The 19,697-nt window shown below is 41.0% G+C and overlaps 1 protein-coding gene across 4 annotated transcripts in view; it reads left to right on the forward strand.

The window, feature by feature from the left end:
- Positions 1-1,727: 1,727 nt before the first annotated feature.
- The window catches only part of EDA (ectodysplasin A), a 336,815-nt gene continuing 318,845 nt past the window's right edge, over positions 1,728-19,697 (forward strand). For all 4 annotated transcript variants that reach the window (XM_047765045.1, XM_047765046.1, XM_047765047.1 and 1 more), the window contains exon 1: positions 1,728-2,357. In XM_047765045.1, coding sequence (XP_047621001.1) covers positions 1,962-2,357 — 396 coding nt within the window. In that variant the 5' untranslated portion in view covers positions 1,728-1,961. The remainder of the gene's footprint in view (positions 2,358-19,697) is intronic.

Here is a 19,697-nt window from a genome sequence, read left to right on the forward strand (position 1 = left end):
GTCAGGTCTACCGACTTCTAGTTTAACATGCTTTCTAATAATCCTGGACTGTGACAATTAAGGTAAATCAATTTGGCAGTTCCTGTAACTAGCATCTAAAATTCCTTGACTGAACAAGCAGGATTTGAGATTAGCTTAGTGTCCTTTTTTATTTTTTTATTTGCATGATGATGATATTCTTTGCAAACTTTATTTTTCTTGCCTAAGGGCTAATGAGGAGATAAAGATGTTTCCGAAGCACAGAGACCATTCACGAAGTGTCTGGAAGAAAAGTTGGCTGTGGCTAATATATTTATGGTTTATGATCTCTGTACTCTCTGGACTGACTTTCCTCACCACATGCTTTGCTTTTGTTTTGTTGTTTCTCTTCTTTTGTCTTCTATTTCCCTCTATTTTTCTTCTTTCTCACCAGCCTAGATCTTAGGCCTACCCTTTACAGGTTAATAAAGCTGCTAATTATTCATAACATGGGAATGGGAGTGCATAGTGACCAAGAAGTATACATATTGCCTTTGCTATGGTCCTTTGGCTCTCTATAATCTCAGACTAGTAACTCTTGTCAATTTTGACTCAATAATCCTTTTCATCCTTCATTTCAAGGTCTATTGTTCTGACATTTGCCACTTTTTTGTTTGGTTTTTTTGTTCTGAACCCTTTTCTTATCGATGCAGCTGTTGAAGATGCTGCAGTTGCAGCAGTGTACATCTGGAACATTTGGCTGACTTGTTGAACTTCCCCAGGGACTACTCTAGGGAGAGGAGGAGAGGGGTGGAGAGGCCAGAACAGTTGCCTGCAAATAGAGATGCCAATACTGTCTGGCTATTCTGGGACCACCCTTGTAAAAATCCACCTCGCTCTGGCCCTCGATTTCCCCATTTGCTCACTGAAGGCACTTGTTCTCCACTCAAAATTCCTGCTGCCATGGAAGAAGAGAAATACTGGCTGTGGATTCTCTCATACAGCACTTTCTACATTGTAAAGTGATCAATACGTTGAATTAATGAATATACTAAGAAATCCTGGGGGACTGTTTTACCCTGAGTGAGGCAGCATCACTTCAGTTCCACCCAGCACAGATTGACATCTTTGTCACTTTTAGATTGAGGCCCCAGACTCACTCCAGGAGTGGGACTGCCTCAGTCCCACCCTATTCTCACTCCCTTTGGCTCTCAGGCTCCTGGGTCTCCTCTTCTTTTGGCACGCCATTGGATTGCAAACACAGCAGGCAGGGTTTCATTCCAAATCCAGAACTGTTTTAATTAGTTTAACGTCTGTTAAACGCTTTGAAGATTGAAAGCAACAGATAAGTACTGGATGATGTTATTAACAACTGCAGTTAATTGCTAACATTTTTATTAATACTAGTTTCCGCCTCCTTTTTTTTCTCTCTACTTTCTTTCCAAGGTTCCCCAATTCTTCTCAGCCTCCCCCTCCTTCCCTCCTCCTCCCCCTTTCCCCCCTACTGGCGCTCAAGGGTTAAATTGGGGCGGAGTCCAGAGATGAATGACAGAAGGAGTCGCCAACTGGAACGGGGCAAGTGAGAAGATCTGGGTGGAGCCGTTGGGCAAAGGAGAAACCACACGCCCCCAGACCCCGCCCCGCGGCTGGAGGCCCCGGGTGGAACGGCAGGGGGCGGGGCGCCGAGGCTTGGCGGGCCCGGTGGTTGGGCGTCCCGGCAGCCGCTTGAGGCACGGGGCGGGGTCGACAGGGGCCTCCTCCCTCATTCCCTCGGAGGGCCGAGCCGCCCCTCTCTCCTGCCCCTCCTCCTCCCTTTCCCACCCCTCGGAGTGGAGCTGCACATGCGGCTGCTCCTTGCTCGGTCCCGCCCAGCCTCCGTCGCGCAGGAACGGGTCCCTACAGCCCCCAGCCGATGGCAGGACAGTAGCCGCCTGTCAGGGGTCGTGAAGGGCTGAGGCAGACGCGGCGGCTCCCGGGCCTCAGAGAGGGTGTCTCCGGAGACCATGGGCTACCCCGAGGTGGAGCGCAGGGAACCCCTGCCCGCGGCAGCGCCGCGGGAGCGCGGGAGCCAGCGCTGCGGCTGTCGCGGGGCCCCTGCCCGGGCGGGCGAAGGGAACAGCTGCCGGCTCTTCCTGGGTTTCTTTGGCCTCTCGCTGGCCCTCCACCTGCTGACGTTGTGCTGCTACCTAGAGTTGCGCTCCGAGTTGCGGCGGGAACGGGGCGCCGAGTCCCGCCTCGGCGGCCCCAGTGCCCCTGGCACCTCCGGCACCCTGAGCAGCCCCAGTGGCCTCGACCCCAATGGTCCCATCACCCGCCACTTAAAGCAGCCGTCCCCGCAGCAGCAGTTGCTGGAACCGGGAGAAACCACGCTTCCCCCAGACGCCCAGGACGGGCACCAGGTGAGTTACTCCGGACGGGCATGGGGCCCGGGGGAATTCTGCCACCTTGAGCCGAGTTCGACGGCTGGACCTGGGAGGGGCGGGCGAGCCGGGGAGAGGTCCCCTCGGGGCAGGTTGTCCTTGGTCCGTGGCCGAGCTCGCGCCGACTGTCTCAGGACCCCTGGACTTGGGAACTCTGGCCGGCGCCCGCCGCCCCCGGCTCCGACTGCCTGGGGAAAACTTGGCGGCGCTCCCGGCCGGGCGGCGGCGCGGAGGTACAGGCGCTGCCCCCCTGGCGAACTAACGGCAGCAGCCTGGCCCTTCAGCTCCCGGTGAGATTCTCCGCCCGCGGTGCTTGTTTTTTCGTGTCCGGAGCTGATGCCAGCACTAGCAGGCTCTCGTTTGGAGTTGGAGCTGTAAACAGCTGTAAAAACTGCTCCACACCCTTTGAAACAACTTTGAACAGTGTTTTCGGCGCGGGGTCCTGGTGCGCTGACCAGATCGTGGGCTTGTTCGCACTTACCTGCAATTTGAGACGGATTGTCCTCGGTGTTCTAGTGAGGATCAGCGCCCCTGAGGAATTCTGGTAGAAATATGCCGTCTTGCTAGACAACTTCTGAACAGCAATTTAAAAAATCTTTGGAAATAAAACTCACCCTTTGCATGCCGGTTCTGACTCTTTTAGGAAGTGGAGCGGGGAGGGTTGGTGTGAAGTTGTCTTCACTCCTGCTAGCTTGAGAGCAGGAGTCTACTGATGGAATAATGACTTAAGAGTAGTCTCTCAAGAACAGTTTTGTGTTTTTTGTTTGGTTGGTTTTTGTTTGTTTGTATTTTTACAATCTTTATGGTGTTTGAGCCCTTGTCAGCAAACTAATAGCTTTGGTGTCCGTTTTCTACTTTTTCTAGCTCTTTATTTTAGTAAATTTAGTGCACTTAAAATAAGTATTCTCTTGACTGCCATATTTTGTCTCATGTAAAACTTGAGAAGCAGCCAGGAACCCTTTTGAGGTGGTTAAAGAATAATAATTTGTTCCTCTTGGGGAAGAGGGCAAGTTGTGCAAATAAATTTCCTGAGGTGAGGGACCCAGGCCCTCTGTATTTATTACCACATCCAGAGTCTTTGTCATACTTGGTAAACATTATTTGTCTTACTCTGAACACCCATCCAAAGCTGGTGTCACATTCATAATAATATTGTAATGTTAGGACTGACACAGTTCCTACACTTTGCTTTTTTTGTTGTTGTTGTTGTTGTTGCTATTTCTTGGGCCGCTCCCGCGGCATATGGAGGTTCCCAGGCTAGGGGTTGAATCGGAGCTGGAGCCACCGGCCTATGCCAGAGCCACAGCAACGTGGGATCCGAGCCGCGTCTGCAACCTACACCACAGCTCACGGCAACGTCGGATCATTAACCCACTGAGCAAGGGCAGGGACCGAACCCGCAACCTCATGGTTCCTAGTTGGATTCGTTAACCACTGCGCCACGAGGGGAACTCCTTTTTTTTTTTTTTAACCTTTCCAACATGTGGAAGTTCCTGGGCCAGGAATCAAATCCACACCACAGCAGAGACCCAAGCCTCTGTAGTGACACAACGTTGGATCCTTAACCTGCTGCGCCACAAGAGAACTCCTACATTTTGCATTATAAAGTTGTCCTGAGCCTTAAAATGTCTTCTGAGCACACTTCAACTTATATAACAGCTTATCAAAGAAGAGAATCAGTAGACATGCTTCTTATGCTTGAAACTTTAAACACTGTAGTTAATGATAATTAACCAGGCTTCTGGTTCCCTTTATCCACCCCCCCCCCCCAACAATGCCCAGTAGAAATACTTAGCAGCTGAGCATTGATATTCTGTGAAAAGATGAAGTAATTGAACTTCCTTAGTCAAATGGTGGCCAAGGCTTTTTGGCATTCAGAATGGACAGACTCATGTTTGTAGGCTGAGGATTAGCAGGAGCTATATTCCGTGGTGGCATGAAAACAGGGCCTATAATGGCATTTAGTTGCCTTTCCTTTGCGTGGCACTTCAAATAGTTCTGTCTAGGCTTAAATACAGTGCCCTATCTACTGTCCTTTATTGTTTTGGTTTTAATCTTTTTTAGGAGTAAAGCAAACATGTCGACCCTTTACATTTGCTGGCCTCAATCGAAGTCAGTTTTTTAGAGTTTATGAGGGGCCATGAGTGCATTTTGTTTATTCCCCCTTGGTTCCTCAAGGGGGAAGTGATTTGTCCAAGGTCATACAAATATGATCAAAATTAGAATGGAAGTTGGTCTCTTGGCAGTATCTATTTCCCTATAATACACTATTTCCTGGAGGCTTTTGTGAGGTAGCTAGGTAGAGCTTCACTGTAGAATTTTTACAAAGTAGAGGGCTCAGATCTGCCCTCTCATTTTCTTCTACTCTACCTACATTTTGGCCAGACTACATTTACCCATGTATTTCTTATTCTTCCTGAACTTCACTTTCAGAAGAATTAGAGTATGCTTTGAAGGAATTTTAGTCCAAATTCAACTTCAGTTTATCTTGGGGATATTACTTTTAGTATACCAAGAAAAAAAAAAAAGAAAGGAAATGTTGATTGGCTATTAGAGTTAAATTGATACTGCTACATCTTGGGTAAAATTTCCAGTGCCCTGGTGCACCCTCTGCTGGCTTTGCAAGGGCATTTAATTGCAGTATCTGCTGATAGTCAAGATTCTAAGTTGTGCCGACAGAATCTGATTCATAAATAAGGAAGTAAACAGCCTTGTGGGAATTGGCCACATAGGTCATATTTTTATATTTTAATTTTCAACACAAACAGCTGCTATTACAGCAACTCTTAGATGGAGAGGAAGAAAGATAAAAATATACACCCTTCAATGGGCAGAATATTCAGGTTTCTCACCAGTTTATCTGCAAGGAGTGAAGGCAAGCTGATGAGAATAAATTGCAGGAAGATCTCATGAGACCAAGTGGGCAGAACAGTCAGAGGCACTTCATTGTATAAGGTCAAGCAAATCTATCCATAGTTATGAGATGATGGGCTCAGTTATGACTCAAGAAAGGGATCTAGAAGTCATTGAAGATGTATGTATGTCATCACGCAATTTAAAAAACTTTTAAAACAGGAGTTCCCGTCGTGGTGCAACAGAAACAAACCCGACTAGGAAATCCTTTAAAACAGAATGCAGAAGGAAATCAGGGCAGTCAGGATGCATAGCAGAGGGATCAGCAAATTTCTCCTAGGGAATTATTAGAAAAGCCTCCCCAGTGGGGACACAGTTGCTCATGATAAAAAAAAAAATGAAAGGGTTACTTTGGACCTCTTGAAATCATATCTGCCACCTTCAGCTGGAGTGGCTGAGAGTCTGTAGTTTTATGTGGATACTCATGGGAGATGATCTCAGAAGCTAAATACATCTCATCAGTCTCTGAATTAGACAATACACAATATTACTGTTAAAGGAAAAGAATTAAAAATCACTGTTTATCAATCTGTGAAGAAGTGGCTGAGTTGAATGTGGTCCTCAAAGCCAAGAATATGGTGGACATTACCAGGAAGGATGTTGAAAACATGACACAATACAACTTTTATCTTTACCATGTAAAAGACCAAAAGTGGATTTGCATTCACAATCATACAGGTAATTCTGGTGGCTGCTCCTCAAGAAAAAGTTAACAACTGATAAAAATCCCTAGGAACCCAATTAAATTCATCAAAAGGTTAGAGGGATTTTCTAGTTGTTTTTTCAGTCTAGAGAGAGAGAGAAAGGTTGAAAGAGGGATATGATCAAAGTCTACCAAGCCATGAGAGAGATGAGTAAGGTTAATATACTGGTGTAATTTAACAATCTATTTCAGTAAATAGAAAGCCTGTTATGAGCCAGCCACTGTATTATGTATTAGGTATCTTTTAATGGTTGAAAGATTTTTTTTTTTTTTTGTGGGAGAGGCAAATAAAGGTAGTATCTCTTTCAAATGAGTTCTCCAAGAAATACTCTAACTGAAACTCTAAGTTAAACCTTACAGCGTGTTTAGAAAAATATGTATGTTTAGGAGTTCCCGTCGTGGCTCAGTGGTTAGCGAATCCAACTGGGAACCATAAGGTTGTGGGTTCGATCCCTGGCTCCACTCAGTGGGTTAAGGATCCGGTGTTGCCGTGAGCTGTGGTGTAAGTTGCAGACGCGGCTCAGATCCCACATTGCTGTGGCTGTGCCATAGCTACAGCTCCGATTCTACCCCTACTTAGCCATGTGCCATGGGAGAGGCCCAAGAAATGGCAAAAAAAAAAAAAAAGGCTCTTTAAAAAAAAAAAGACAAAAAAATAAAAAATTGGAGTTCCCGTTGTGGTGCAGTGGTTAACGAATCCGACTAGGAACCATGAGGTTGCGGGTTCGGTCCCTGCCCTTGCTCAGTGGGTTAACGATCCGGCGTTGCCGTGAGCTGTTGTGTAGGTTGCAGACGCGGCTCGGATCCCGTGTTGCTGTGGCTCTGGTGTAGGCCGGTGGCTCCAGCTCCGATTCAACCCCTAGCCTGGGAACTTCCATATGCCGCTGGAGCAGCCCAAGAAATAGCAAAAAAAAAAAAAAGACAAAAAAAAAGAAAAATATGTATGTGTAGATTTGTAATGGTTATTGGGGACTGTTGGTGATATTTGTAGTATGTTCCTAATTATTTGAGGTGATGTCATAGAAGTGAACCTTAATTTTCTACAAAACATCTCTTGGTTTAACTAGATAGGACATAGTGTATCTAGATTTGACCTTAATTATTAAGGCTGGTTGATCAAGAAAATGACTGGGAATCATTAAATCCAAGAATTTTTTAGGAGAGTGGGATCCAGATAAAATCATTTTCTATAGGTTTAAATCTAGACTTTTCAGTGTGACATTCAAGGCTTTTGATCAACTGGCTTTATTATACCTACCCCATTTTCTCTCTCACTAACTCTGCTCTGCCGCCCACCCACCATATCCTATCTTGGGATAATCCTCCATTCACATTTAGATCTACAATATACCTGAAATTTTTTTGTGTGTATTGTGAGATATAGGGTTCAAGCTTCATCTTTTTCATATAGATATTCAGCGGATCCAGTGCCATTTATTATAGGGAATATATTTTTCCCCATTTTTCTACAGTCATAAATTCTCTGTTATAAATCAAGTGTCTGCATATATGTGAAATTGCTTCTAATTGTTCTGTTCTATTAGTCTATTTGTCATTGCACCAATACTATAGTCTTAACTACTGGACTTTATAATAAGCTCTTGATATCTGATAAAGTGAATCCTTCTACCTTGTTCCTCTTCTTTAAAGATATCTTGGATGTTCTTGGCCCTTTGCCTTTCTATATATGTTTTAGAATCAGCTTGTCACATCTGATGAAAAAAAAAACTCTTAAGAGAATGATATCACATCATCAAGATGGTGGATTAAGAAGCCCTGGACCCTCTTTTCCCTCACAGACACCAATTCAGCAACAATTCATGGACAAATTCCCTTTGTGAGAAGTCCAGGAACTAACTGAAAGGCTCCTGTACCCAGGGTGAACATGAAACCAGATTCACAGAAGCCAGCAGGGAGATTTGAGATACCCTTTTCATCAGAGTCCCTGACACCAGCACAACACTGTATGTTAAGGAAGAGAACCTCTAGCTTCCAGCTTCTCTTGGGTGGGAAAGGGGTTGATTCACACATCTGGCACCCCAAGTTTTCTGAGGAATGGTTTCTGTCTTGCCATTCTTAGATGGATGGATCTTTCTAGGGGAGAACAGAGATGGTGGCTTGGGCTGGTAGACACCATAGATTTTTCCTCCTCCTGAGCACAGAGCAAGAAAACAAAAGAATCTTAGCTCTCAACATTCCCCTGGGGAAGGAAAGCATTTATCTATCTGTACATCAAGTGCTCCAGCTTTGCTAAGGCTTCCCAGAGAACTGGCATGTGACTTGCCAATCTAGGAGCTCTAAGGGATCTAGCATATTCTAGCTGCCTGGGGGAGAACAGAGACAATGGTTAGGACTGGTAGATGCCATATATCCTCCCCCTTGCTCAGGAAGGAGTGAGTGGATGAAACATCTCAGCTTTTAGCTTTTTAAAAAAATTTAAATTGTATGTTTATTACATATAAGTGAGCTTTACCTTCTGAGGTAGTTATTGGCTTTTTCTTTTTTCTTTTTTTGGCCATGCTTGTGTAGCATGCAGAATTTCCCAGGTCGGGGATCAAACCCATGCCACAGCAGTGACAATGCCAGATTTTTAACCACTAGGCCACCAGGGAACTCCCCAGCTTTCAGCTTATTCCTAGAGATGGAAGAGTAGATTTGTGCATTGAATGCCAAAATTTCTTTGGACTGCCTAAAGAACTGGCATTTGTCTTGCCAGGCTTGGAGCTCTGATGTGTCCAACATAGTCCAGCCACCTGGAGAAGAATGGACATGGCATTTTGGACTGGTAAATGCCATAGCTCCTCCCCCTCAGCACAGAGCGAGTAGAAAGAAACCAAGGCTGCTTGCTTCTCCCTGGGGAAGGAAAGAGTTGGTAGAGACCCTCAGAATCTCTGACCAGGCTAATTGGTGGAGGTCTTCTCCTGTACAAAGTCAGTCTGTGAACATTGCTTTGTGTAATGTGCAGACACCAACATAGAGAATAAAGGAAAACAAAGAATCAGCAAAGATATTTCAAACAAAGGAACACATTAACTCTCCAGAAACTGACCCTAATGAAACAGTTATAATATTTACCTGGCAGAGGATTCAAAATAACTGTTACAAAGATGCTCACCAAAATCAAGAGAACAATGCATGAACAGTGTGAGAATTTCAACAAAGAGAAAATATTTTAAAACTATGCAGCAAATCATGGAGCTAAAGAATACAATAGCCAAAACTGAAAAACTCATGAGAGGGATACAACAGCAGACTAGAAAGAGCAAGAGAAAGTATCAGTGAATTAGGGTCATTGGAAATAATTCAGTCAGAGGAACAAAAAGAAAAAAGAGTGAAGAAGCTTAAGGGACTTATGGGACACCATCAAGTGGACCAGTAGGGGTAGTAGGGGAATCTCAAAGGAGAAGAAAGAGAAAACTAGAAAGCTTCTTCAAAAAAATAATGGCTTGGAGTTCCTGTCATGGCTCAGCAGAAACGAATCTGAATAGTATCCATGAGGACACAGGTTTGATCCCTGGCCTCACTCAGTGGTTAAGTATCTGGTGTTGCTTGAGCTGTGGTGTAGGTCACAGATGTGGCTCGGATCTGTCATTGCTGTGGTGGTGTAGGCCAACAGCTACAGCTCTGATTTGACCCCCATCTTGGGAACCTCCATATGCCATGGGTGTGGCCCTAAAAAGACAAAAAAAAAAAAAAGGCTGAAAACATTCCAAATGGGCAACTAGATTCAAGGACACTAAATAAATAAACTCAGAAATCAACACTAAGACATATAATTAAATTGTCAAAAGCTAAAGAGAAAAATTTGAAAGTAGCAAGAGAAAAGCAACTTGTCATATATAAGGGAACCCCCAAAAGACTATCAGGAAATTTTTCAATAGAAACCTTGCAGGCCAGAAGGGAGTGGGTTGATATATTCAAAGTGCTGAAATAAAAATGAAAGCCTTGCCAACCAAGAATACTGTATCTGTCAAAGCAGTCCTTCAAAAATAAGGACACATAAAGACATTCCTAGACAAATAAAAGCTGAGGAAGTTTTTCACCACTAGACCAGCCTTACATGAAATGCCAAAGGGAGTATATCAACTTGAAATGGAAGGATATTAAACAACTACATTTGGAGTTCCCATTGTGGCACAGTGGAAACGAATGTGACTAGGAACCATGAGGTTGCAGGTTCAATCCTTGGCCTCACTCAGTGGGTTAAGGATCTGGCGTTGCTGTGACCTGTGGTGTAGGCCAGCAGCTATAGTTCTGATGAGATCCCTAGCCTGGGAACCTCCATATGCTGCGGGTGCAGCCCTGAAAAGCCAAAAAAAGCCAAACAAAAGCAAAAACACAACTACATTTTAGCATAAGAAGGAATGAAACATCTTGGTAAAGATAAATATATAGATACAGAATACTCTTTTTGTAATGGTAGTAGATAAATCACTTTTATTTCTAGCTTAAAAGTTATATGACAAAAGCATTAAAAAAACTATAAAAATACGCTAAAAGATGCACAATATGAGTAAATGTAAAATGTGACAAAAATAACAAGGTGTGTATGGGGAAAAAGCTAGACTGTAGAGTTTTTGTAGGTAATTTAACATGAGTTCTTAGCTTAAAATAGACTGTTATGTTTTATGTAAGTCCCAAGGTAGCCACAGAGAATACCTATAGAAGTTATGCAAAAGAGAAAGAAAAGAATCAAAGCTTATCAATACAAAAAAATCAACAATCCATAAAGGAGGAAAGCAAGAGAGGAAATACAAAAGAATCTCAAGAGTAACAGTAAACAACTAACAGAATGGCAATAGTGAATCCTTCCCTATCAATAACTTCTTTAAATATGAATAGGTAAAACTTCCTCAATCAAAGATGTGGGGTAGCTAAAAAGCTCAAAGCAAGACCCAAGTACATACTTTTTACAAGAAACTCACTTTTTAAAATTTTTGTTTTTTGTCTTTTTAGGGCCACACATGTGGCATATGGAAGTTGCCAGGCTAGGGGTTGAATTGGAGCTGTAGCCACAGGCCTGCACCACAACCCCAGCAATGCTACTAGATCCAAGCTGCCTCTGCGACCTACACCACAGCTCATGGCAATACCAGATTCTTAACCCACTGAGGGAGGCCAGGGATCGAACCTGTGTCCTCATGGATGCTAGTCACATTCTTTTCTGCTGAGCCATGATGGGTCTTTCCTACAAGAAACTCACTTAGATTTAAGGACACAGATAGGCTGAAAGTGAAAGAATGGAAAAAGTCTATGCAAATGGTATGCAAAAGAGAGCAGGGGTGGCTATACTTATATCAGACAAAATAAACTTTAAGTCCAGAACTGTCAGGCAAGTAGTTCCTATTGTGGCTCAGTGGGTTAAGGACCTGACATAGTGTCTATGAAGATGCAGGTTCGATCCTTGGCCTCACATAGTGGGTTAAGGATACAGCATTGCTGCAAGCTGCAGTGTAGGTCAAAGATGTAGCTCAGATCGGTGTTGCTGTGACTGTGGCATAGGCCTGTAGGTGCAGCTACAATTTGACCCCTAATCTGGGATTTTTCATATGCCACAGGTGTGGCCATAAAAAGAAAAAAAAACTGTCAGATGAGACAGAGAAGGACATTATATAATGATAAAAAGGTCAATCTAACAGAAAGATATAACAGTTATATATGCACCAATATCAGATAACCTAAATATATACAATTATATAGAAAACTTCAATACTTCACTTTGAGTGATGGATAGAATATCTACCCAGAACAATAAGGAAACAATACTACAGAGTGAATGGGCCTTACAAGTATTTACAGAACATTCCACCTAACAGCAGCAGAATACAAATTCTTTGCAAGCATGCATATCTTTCTCCAGGAAAGACAACATGTTTGGTCACAAAACAGGTCCTCACAAATTTAAGAACAATGAAATCATACCAGATATCTTTTCTGAGCACAATGGAAATAATATAGCCAAAAGGAAACTGGAAAATTCACACATATGTGGAAATTAAGCACTGCACTCTTGAACAGCCATTGGGTCGATGAAGAAATCAAAAAAGTAATTAGAAAACACTTTGAGACAAAACCAAAAATACAGCATACCAAAACTTATGTAATGCATCAAAAGCAGAGAAGAAAGTTAATAGCAATAAATGTTGCCCAAGGTCTTAGCCAAACTGGTCCCTAAAACACATTTGACATCTGAATCTGAATGGAGGGATCTTGGCATTCAGCACAGTCAGGGATGGGTCCATTATATGGTCCATGAACCAGAACCTCACATCTTGCTGTTCCGTGGCCACTGCCCAAGAAGCCAAAGAAATGAATCTGGGGAGACATTTTTCAGCCTCAAGCTTTACACAGCTGTCCTCACTTGCTAACATCTTTCTGATGACATTATTGTGTTGCCTTCTTGTTTTTCACTTTGATATTTAAAGAAGGTTCAATACACTGAATGTGCTGGTGACTGCTTCACTTCTTGAACAGAGCCAACAGGACCATGGCCTAGCCAGATGCATGCTATTTGGTTTGCAACCTCAGCTAAATGTGACTCCCCAAATCAATGTAATCTCTGTATCCAGAATACACTAGGCAGATGGAGGAAGCATCTCAGAATAAGACCATGGCTATTACAAGGATTGTGTAAACTTTTTCATTTTTTCCTGCCAGGTGTTGTGTGTATGGTGATTAATATTTCAACGTATTGGAAACTTTCCATTTTATTCAAGAAATCTGTTCCATGTTAAAAGCCTTGATTAAAGAGGAAGATTTTATAATCTAAAAAAAAAAAGGAAGAAGTTTAGTTGTCCCTATTTGCAGAAGACAGGGACTAATAAATTTGATAAAGTTGCAGGATATAAAATCAACATACAAAAATCAGTTGCATTTCTATATACTAACAATGAACTATCTGAAAGGAATTAGGAAAAAATCTCATTTATAATAGCACCAAAAAGAATAGCATACCTAGGAATAAACATAAGTAGGGAGGCAAAAGAGTTATATATTGAAAACTATAAAACACTGAAAGAAATTAAAGAAGATACAAACAAATGGAGAGATATTCCATGTTCATGGATTGGACTAATTAATATAGTTGAAATGTCCATACTACCCAATGCAATGTACAGATTCAATGAAATCCCCATCAAAGATCCAATAGCATTTTTCAAATAGAACAAATAATCCTCAAATTTTCATGGAACTACAAAAGACCCCAAATATCTGAAGCAATCTTGAGAAAGAAGAACAAAGCTGGAGGAATCCCACTTCCTGACATCAAACTGTATTACAAAACTGATAAAAGAGTATGATATTGGCATGAAGGCAGGCATATAGACCAATCGAATAGAACAGGGAGTTTAGAAATAATCCATACATATACAATCAACCGAGCTTTGAAAAGGGTGCCAAGAATATACATGGGAAAAAGATAGTGTTTTCAACAAATAGTGTTGGAAAAACTGGATGTTCATGTGCAAAAGAATGAATTTTGACCCTTATCCACACAAATCAACTCAAACTGAATTAAAAACTTAAACCTAAGACCAAAAGCTGCAAAACTCCTGGAAGAAAATATCAAGGAAAGCTTCATAACTTGGTCATGATTTCGTGGGTATAACACCAAAAGCATTGGCAACAAAAGCATAAATAAACAAGTGAGAGTACATCAACGTACAAAGCTTATGCAAGCAAAGGAAACAATCCAGACTGAGAAATGCAACCTACAGAATGGGAGAAAATACTTGTGAACCATATATATGATAAGGGGTTAATCTTCAGAATATATAAGGAACTCTTACAACTCAATAGCAAAAAAACAAATAACTTGATTGAAAGAGATTATAGGAGTTCCCTTGTGCAGCGGGTTAAGGATCTGGCTTTGTCACTTCAGTGGTTTGGTTGCTGCTGTGGCGCAAGTTTGATCCTTGGCCCAGGAAATTTCTGTGCTCTGGGACCAGCCAAAAAAGAAAAAAAAAAAAAAAAGAAAGATGGGATAAAAACTTGAATTGATTTCTCCAAAGAAGACATATAAATGTTCAACATGTATATGAAAAAATGCTCAGCATCGCCTATCATTAAGTGAAATGTAAATCAAAACCACAATGAGATACTACTTCACACCCGTCAGGATGACCATTATCAAAAAATAAAAACAGAAGACAAAAAATGCTGGTTAAAATATGGAAAAATTAGAACCCTTATATACTGTTAGGGAGCATGTAAAATGGTACAGCCTCTTTGGAAGACAGTATGGAGTTTCCTCAAAAAATTAAGAACAGAACTACCATACAACATAGAAATCTTAATCCTGGATGTTTATCCAAAAGCATTGAAATTAGGATCTCAAAATTATGTTTGCACTTACATGTTCATTGCAGGATTATTTGCAATAGCCAAGATGTGAAAACAATATAAATATCTATCAATACATACATGGATATAGAAAATGTGGTATATACATTACTGTTCAGCATTTAAAAAGAAGGAAATTCTGTGATATGAGACATGGATGAAACTTGAGGACATTATGCTAAGTGAAATAAGCTAGACCCAGAGAGGCAAATACTGCATAATTCCAATTATATGAGGTATCTAAAATAGTCAAATTTATAGAATCAAAGAGTGGAATGGTGTTTCCTAGAGACGAGGGTGAAGAGAGGAAATGTAGAAATACTAATCAAAAGGCATTAAGTGTCACTTAAGCAATATAAGTTTTAGAGGTCTACTATATACATGTATATTCAACAATAATGTCTTGTACACTTAAAATTTTGTTAGGATAGGTCTCATGTTAAGTGTTCTAGCCATAGTAAAATAAAATTAAGGGAAAAACCACCCTCCTGGGATTTTAGTTTTAATTGGATTGAATCTAAAAATCAGTTTAGGGGAGTTCCCGTCATGGCGCAGTGGTTAACGAATCCGACTAGGAACCATGAGGTTGTGGGTTCGGTCCCTGCCCTTGCTCAGTGGGTTGACGATCTGGCGTTGCCGTGCGCTGTGGTGTAGGTTGCAGACTCGGCTTGGATCCCACGTTGCTGTGGCTCTGACGTAGGCTGGTGGCTACAGCTCCGATTGGACCCCTAACCTGGGAACCTCCATATGCCGCGGGAGCGGCCCAAGAAATAGCAAAAAAGACAAAAAAAAATCAGTTTAGGGAGAACTTATATCTTTACAATATTGATACCTTTAATCAGTGAATATGGTATATATCTCCACTCATTTAAAGGTCTTTAATTTTTCCTAGAAATGTTTTATAGTTTTCTGTGTAGAACTCTTGTACACCTTGCATTAGATTTATTCCAAGGTATTTGATTTTTTTGAAGCCATTTAAAATGATAACTGCAGTTGATTCTGTGATCCATCACCCAAGGTCTTCTTTAGGAATGGAGGACTTATTTCCTCAACTACTGGAGGTGCTGCCAGAAGACAGATCTCAGCTGACAGCCCTTATTTGGATTTATCTTAGTTGAAGAAGATTGTCTCACCCAGGGAGATGCTTCATGGGAGTTCCCGAATCCAAGCAGTATCCATGAGGATGAGGGTTCAATCCCTGGCCTCACTCAGTGGGTTAAGGATCTGGCCTTGCTGTGAGCTGTGGTGTAGGTCACAGATGCGGCTCAGATCCCAGACTGATTAGTGAGAAGGTATAAAGTCTTGCTCCTTCCTCTCCAAATTCAGAAACCTTTGAAGGGCTGTGCCAGTTCCAGACCTCCCTGTGAATTTGGTTAGGGTCTTTTGGGGATTGATTGTTCCTTTCTCTTACACTTATGTTGATCCCCAAAGCAATTCTTTTTTTTTTTATAATTTTTTTTTTTATTTTCCCACTGTACAGCAAGGGGGTCAGGTTATCCTTACATGTATACATTACAATTACATTTTTTCCCCCACCCTTTGTTCTGTTGCAACATGAGTATCTAGACAAAGTTCTCAATGCTATTCAGCAGGATCTCCTTGTAAATCTATTCTAAGTTGTGTCTGATAAGCCCAAGCTCCCGATCCCTCCCCCTCCCTCCCCCTCCCCCTCCCATCAGGCAGCCACAAGTCTCTTTTCCAAGTCCATGATTTTCTTTTCTGAGGAGATGTTCATTTGTGCTGGATATTAGATTTCCAGTTATAAGTGATATCATATGGTATTTGTCTTTGTCTTTCTGGCTCATTTCACTCAGTATGAGAGTCTCTAGCTCCATCCATGTTGCTGCAAATGGCATGATGTCATTCTTTTTTATGGCTGAGTAGTATTCCATTGTGTATATATACCACATCTTCCAAATCCAATCCTCTGTCGATGGACATTTGGGTTGTTTCCCCCAACGCAATTCTTAATAGAAGTAGTGTTTGAAAATCTATATCTCCTAGTCTCCTTCACAGGAAAACCAACCTGGGACCATACCATTTTAAAATCTCATTTTTAAATTGCTTTTGGAACACTTCACCTTTAGGTATAATGTTTAATGTAGTTTTTTTGTTTTAATTTTTTTCTGGTTTTATCAATTTAGAAGTTCTTATTTAGTCCTACTTTACTAAGAGTTTTGATTTAATCATGAATGGATATGGCATTTTAGTATAGGGTTTTCTTGAATCCATTAAGATAATATTTTTTCTCCTTTATGCTTTTAATGTGTTGTTAAACCAACTTTGAAGTTGTGGGATAAACCATACTTAGTCTTTTTTTTTTTTTTTTCCTGCATGCACAGTATATGGAAGTTCCTGGGTCAGGGATCCTATCCGACCTGCAGCTGCGACCTAAGCCACAGCTGCAGCAATACCAGATCCTTAATCTGCTGTGCCATAGTGGGAACTCCAAACCATATTTTGTCTTAATGTTTTATTTACATACTTACCTATTATTTAAGAATTTTGATTAATTGTATAATTAACTTGGATTGTCGTATTTCTTCTGGTAATTAAGGCTTTGACATTCACATAGAATCACCAGTAATATTGCTGTTTGTTTAAAAAATATGCAAACATTTACAGTGGTACAGGCTGTATTATCTTCTTTCTTTTGCAATATTCAACACTTCCTTTAGCTCCACTCTAAGCACTGATATATAATTTCATAATTCTGGTTTTTAAAATGTATACTGTTGTTTCTTTTTTTGATTTCATTTATTATATACATTCCTTATTATCTGAATATTTATTTTCCTTGTAAAACTGTATCAATTTAAAGTGATACTTGAAGTTGCTAAATTTTCTTTTTCCCAGCTTTTCCTCAGTTGTCCTAAATATGACATATTATTTAATTATATATTGCTATATTTATTTATTTAGTCTTTTTAGGGCCACACCTGTGGCATATGGAGGTTCCCAGGCTAGGGGTCTAATTGGAGCTACAGCTGCTGGCCTATGTCAGAGCCATAGCAACGCCAGATCCGAGTCACGTCTGCAACGCACAGCACAGCTCACAGCAATGCTGGATCCTTAACCCACTGAACGAGGTCAGGGATTGAACCCGCAACCTCATGGTTCCTAGTCGGATTCATTTCTGCTGCGCCACGATGGGAACTCCACATATTGCTATATTTAATTTGATAAAATTTCATTTAGGATTTTTGCATCTATGCACATGATTGAGACTAATTAACATGTAATTTCCCTTCCTCATCAGGTTTGGACAGATTAAAATGTTCTTATAATATTAGTTGAAAGTGTCTCTTTTTATTTCTTGTTTGTAAGAGTTTATGTATATTAGTAATATTTCTTCCTTAAATGTTTGATAGAAACAATGAAGCTTACGGACCTGGAAATTTTTTGGATGGAGGAAGGAAATTTTAAACTCTAAATTTGTTATCTTTTTTTTTTTTTTTTTGGTCTTTTGTCTTTTTAGGGCCGCACTTGCGGCATATGGAGGTTCCCAGGCTAGGGGTCTAATTGGAGCTGTAGCCGCTGGCCTATGCCAGAGCCACGGCAACACGGGATCCGAGCCGCGTCTGCAACCTACACCACAGCTCACGGCAACGCCGGATCGTTAACCCACTGAGCAAGGGCAGGGATTGAACCCACAACCTCATGGTTCCTAGTCAGATTCGTTTCCGCTGCGCTACCACGGGAACTCCTAAATTTGTTATCTTAATGGAGATAAGATTTTCTGATTTTACTGATTGTGTTCTAGAAATTTGTTTAGCAAAAGTTTTAAATTTATTCACATAAAGAGTTTCATGAAGAGTTCCCATTGCAGCTCAGTGGAAACAAATCCTGCTAGTGTCCATGTGGATGTGGGTTTGATTCCTGGCCTTGCTTAGTGGGTTAAAGGATCCAGTATGGCCATGAGCTGTGGTATAGATTGCAGCTGCGGCTTGGTTCTGGTGTTTCTGTAGCTGTGGTGTAGCTGCACTCTGATTCGACCCCTAGCCTGGGAACTTTCACATGCCACAAGTGCAGCCTTAAAAAGCAAAAAAAAAAAAAAAAAAAAAAAAAAATTAATGATATCCTATCTTTTGTTTAATTGTGGTAAATACACATAACATGAAACTTAGCCATATTAACCATTTTTAACTGTACAGTTCAATGGCATAAAGTACATTCATAATGTTGTGTACTCATCACCACTATTTTCAGAATTCTTTTAATCTTCCTGAACAGAAAATCTGTACCTGTTAAACTATAAGTCCCTATTTTCTCTCCCCCTAGCCGCTGATAACCTCTATTCCAATTCCTTTCTCTTTAAATTTGCCTACTCTAATAACTACCTTGTATAAGTGGAATCACGATATTTGCCCTTTTGTGTCTGTGTTATTTCATCAATATTGTAGTATGTTGGAATTTTATTCCTTTTTATGGCTAAATTATATTCCCCTGTATGTGTGTGCACGTGTGTACACATCATATTTTGTTCATTTGTTGATAGATTTTGGTTGTTTGTATTTTTTGGTTTTTGTAAATAATGTTGCTATGAATATTGGTGTTAAAGTGTACATGTGCCAGACTTTAGTTCTTTTGTGTGGAATTGATTGGTCATAAGGTAATTCCGTTTAACTTCTTTTGAAGAACTATCAAAGTGTTTTCCACAGTGGCTTCACTATTCTATATTGCCACAAGTAATGCACCGTTTGCTCCACACCCTCACCAACGTTTGTTCCAATTTCTCCACATCCTCACTAACACTTGTTATTCTCTGTTTTTTGAAAATAAACCATCCTAATTTGTGTGAAGTTTTTTTTTTTCATTGTGGTTATCATCATCTATTTTTTAAAGCTTTATTTTAAAATAATTATAGATTCAGAGTATTTTTACAGTGATGGTACAAAGAGGTCATGTGGATCCTTTAGCCAATTTCCCCCATTTTTTTTTTCTTTTTAAGGCTGCACCCGCAGCATACAGAGGTTCCCAGGCTAGGGGTCAAATCCTACCTGTAACCCCCAACCTACACCATAGCCACAGCAATGCAGGATCTGATCGGTGTCTATGACATACACCAATGCTCACAGCAACACCGGATCCTTAACCCACCGAGTGAGGCCATGGGATGGAACCCGCATCCTCATGGATACTAATTGGGTTCGTTACTGCTGAGTCACAATGGGAACTTCCAATTTTCCCCACTGATTACATCATATGTAACCAGAGTACAATATAAAAACCAGGGCATTTACATAGATATAAAGTATGTTTAAAGCTCTATCATTTTATCACATGTAGATTTTTGTAACCACCATTGCCATCAATATACAGAACTATTTCATCACCTCAGAGATAATCCCTTGTGCTAT

This window comes from Phacochoerus africanus, chromosome X (assembly GCF_016906955.1).
Source record: "Phacochoerus africanus isolate WHEZ1 chromosome X, ROS_Pafr_v1, whole genome shotgun sequence".
Lineage (NCBI taxonomy): Eukaryota > Metazoa > Chordata > Mammalia > Artiodactyla > Suidae > Phacochoerus > Phacochoerus africanus.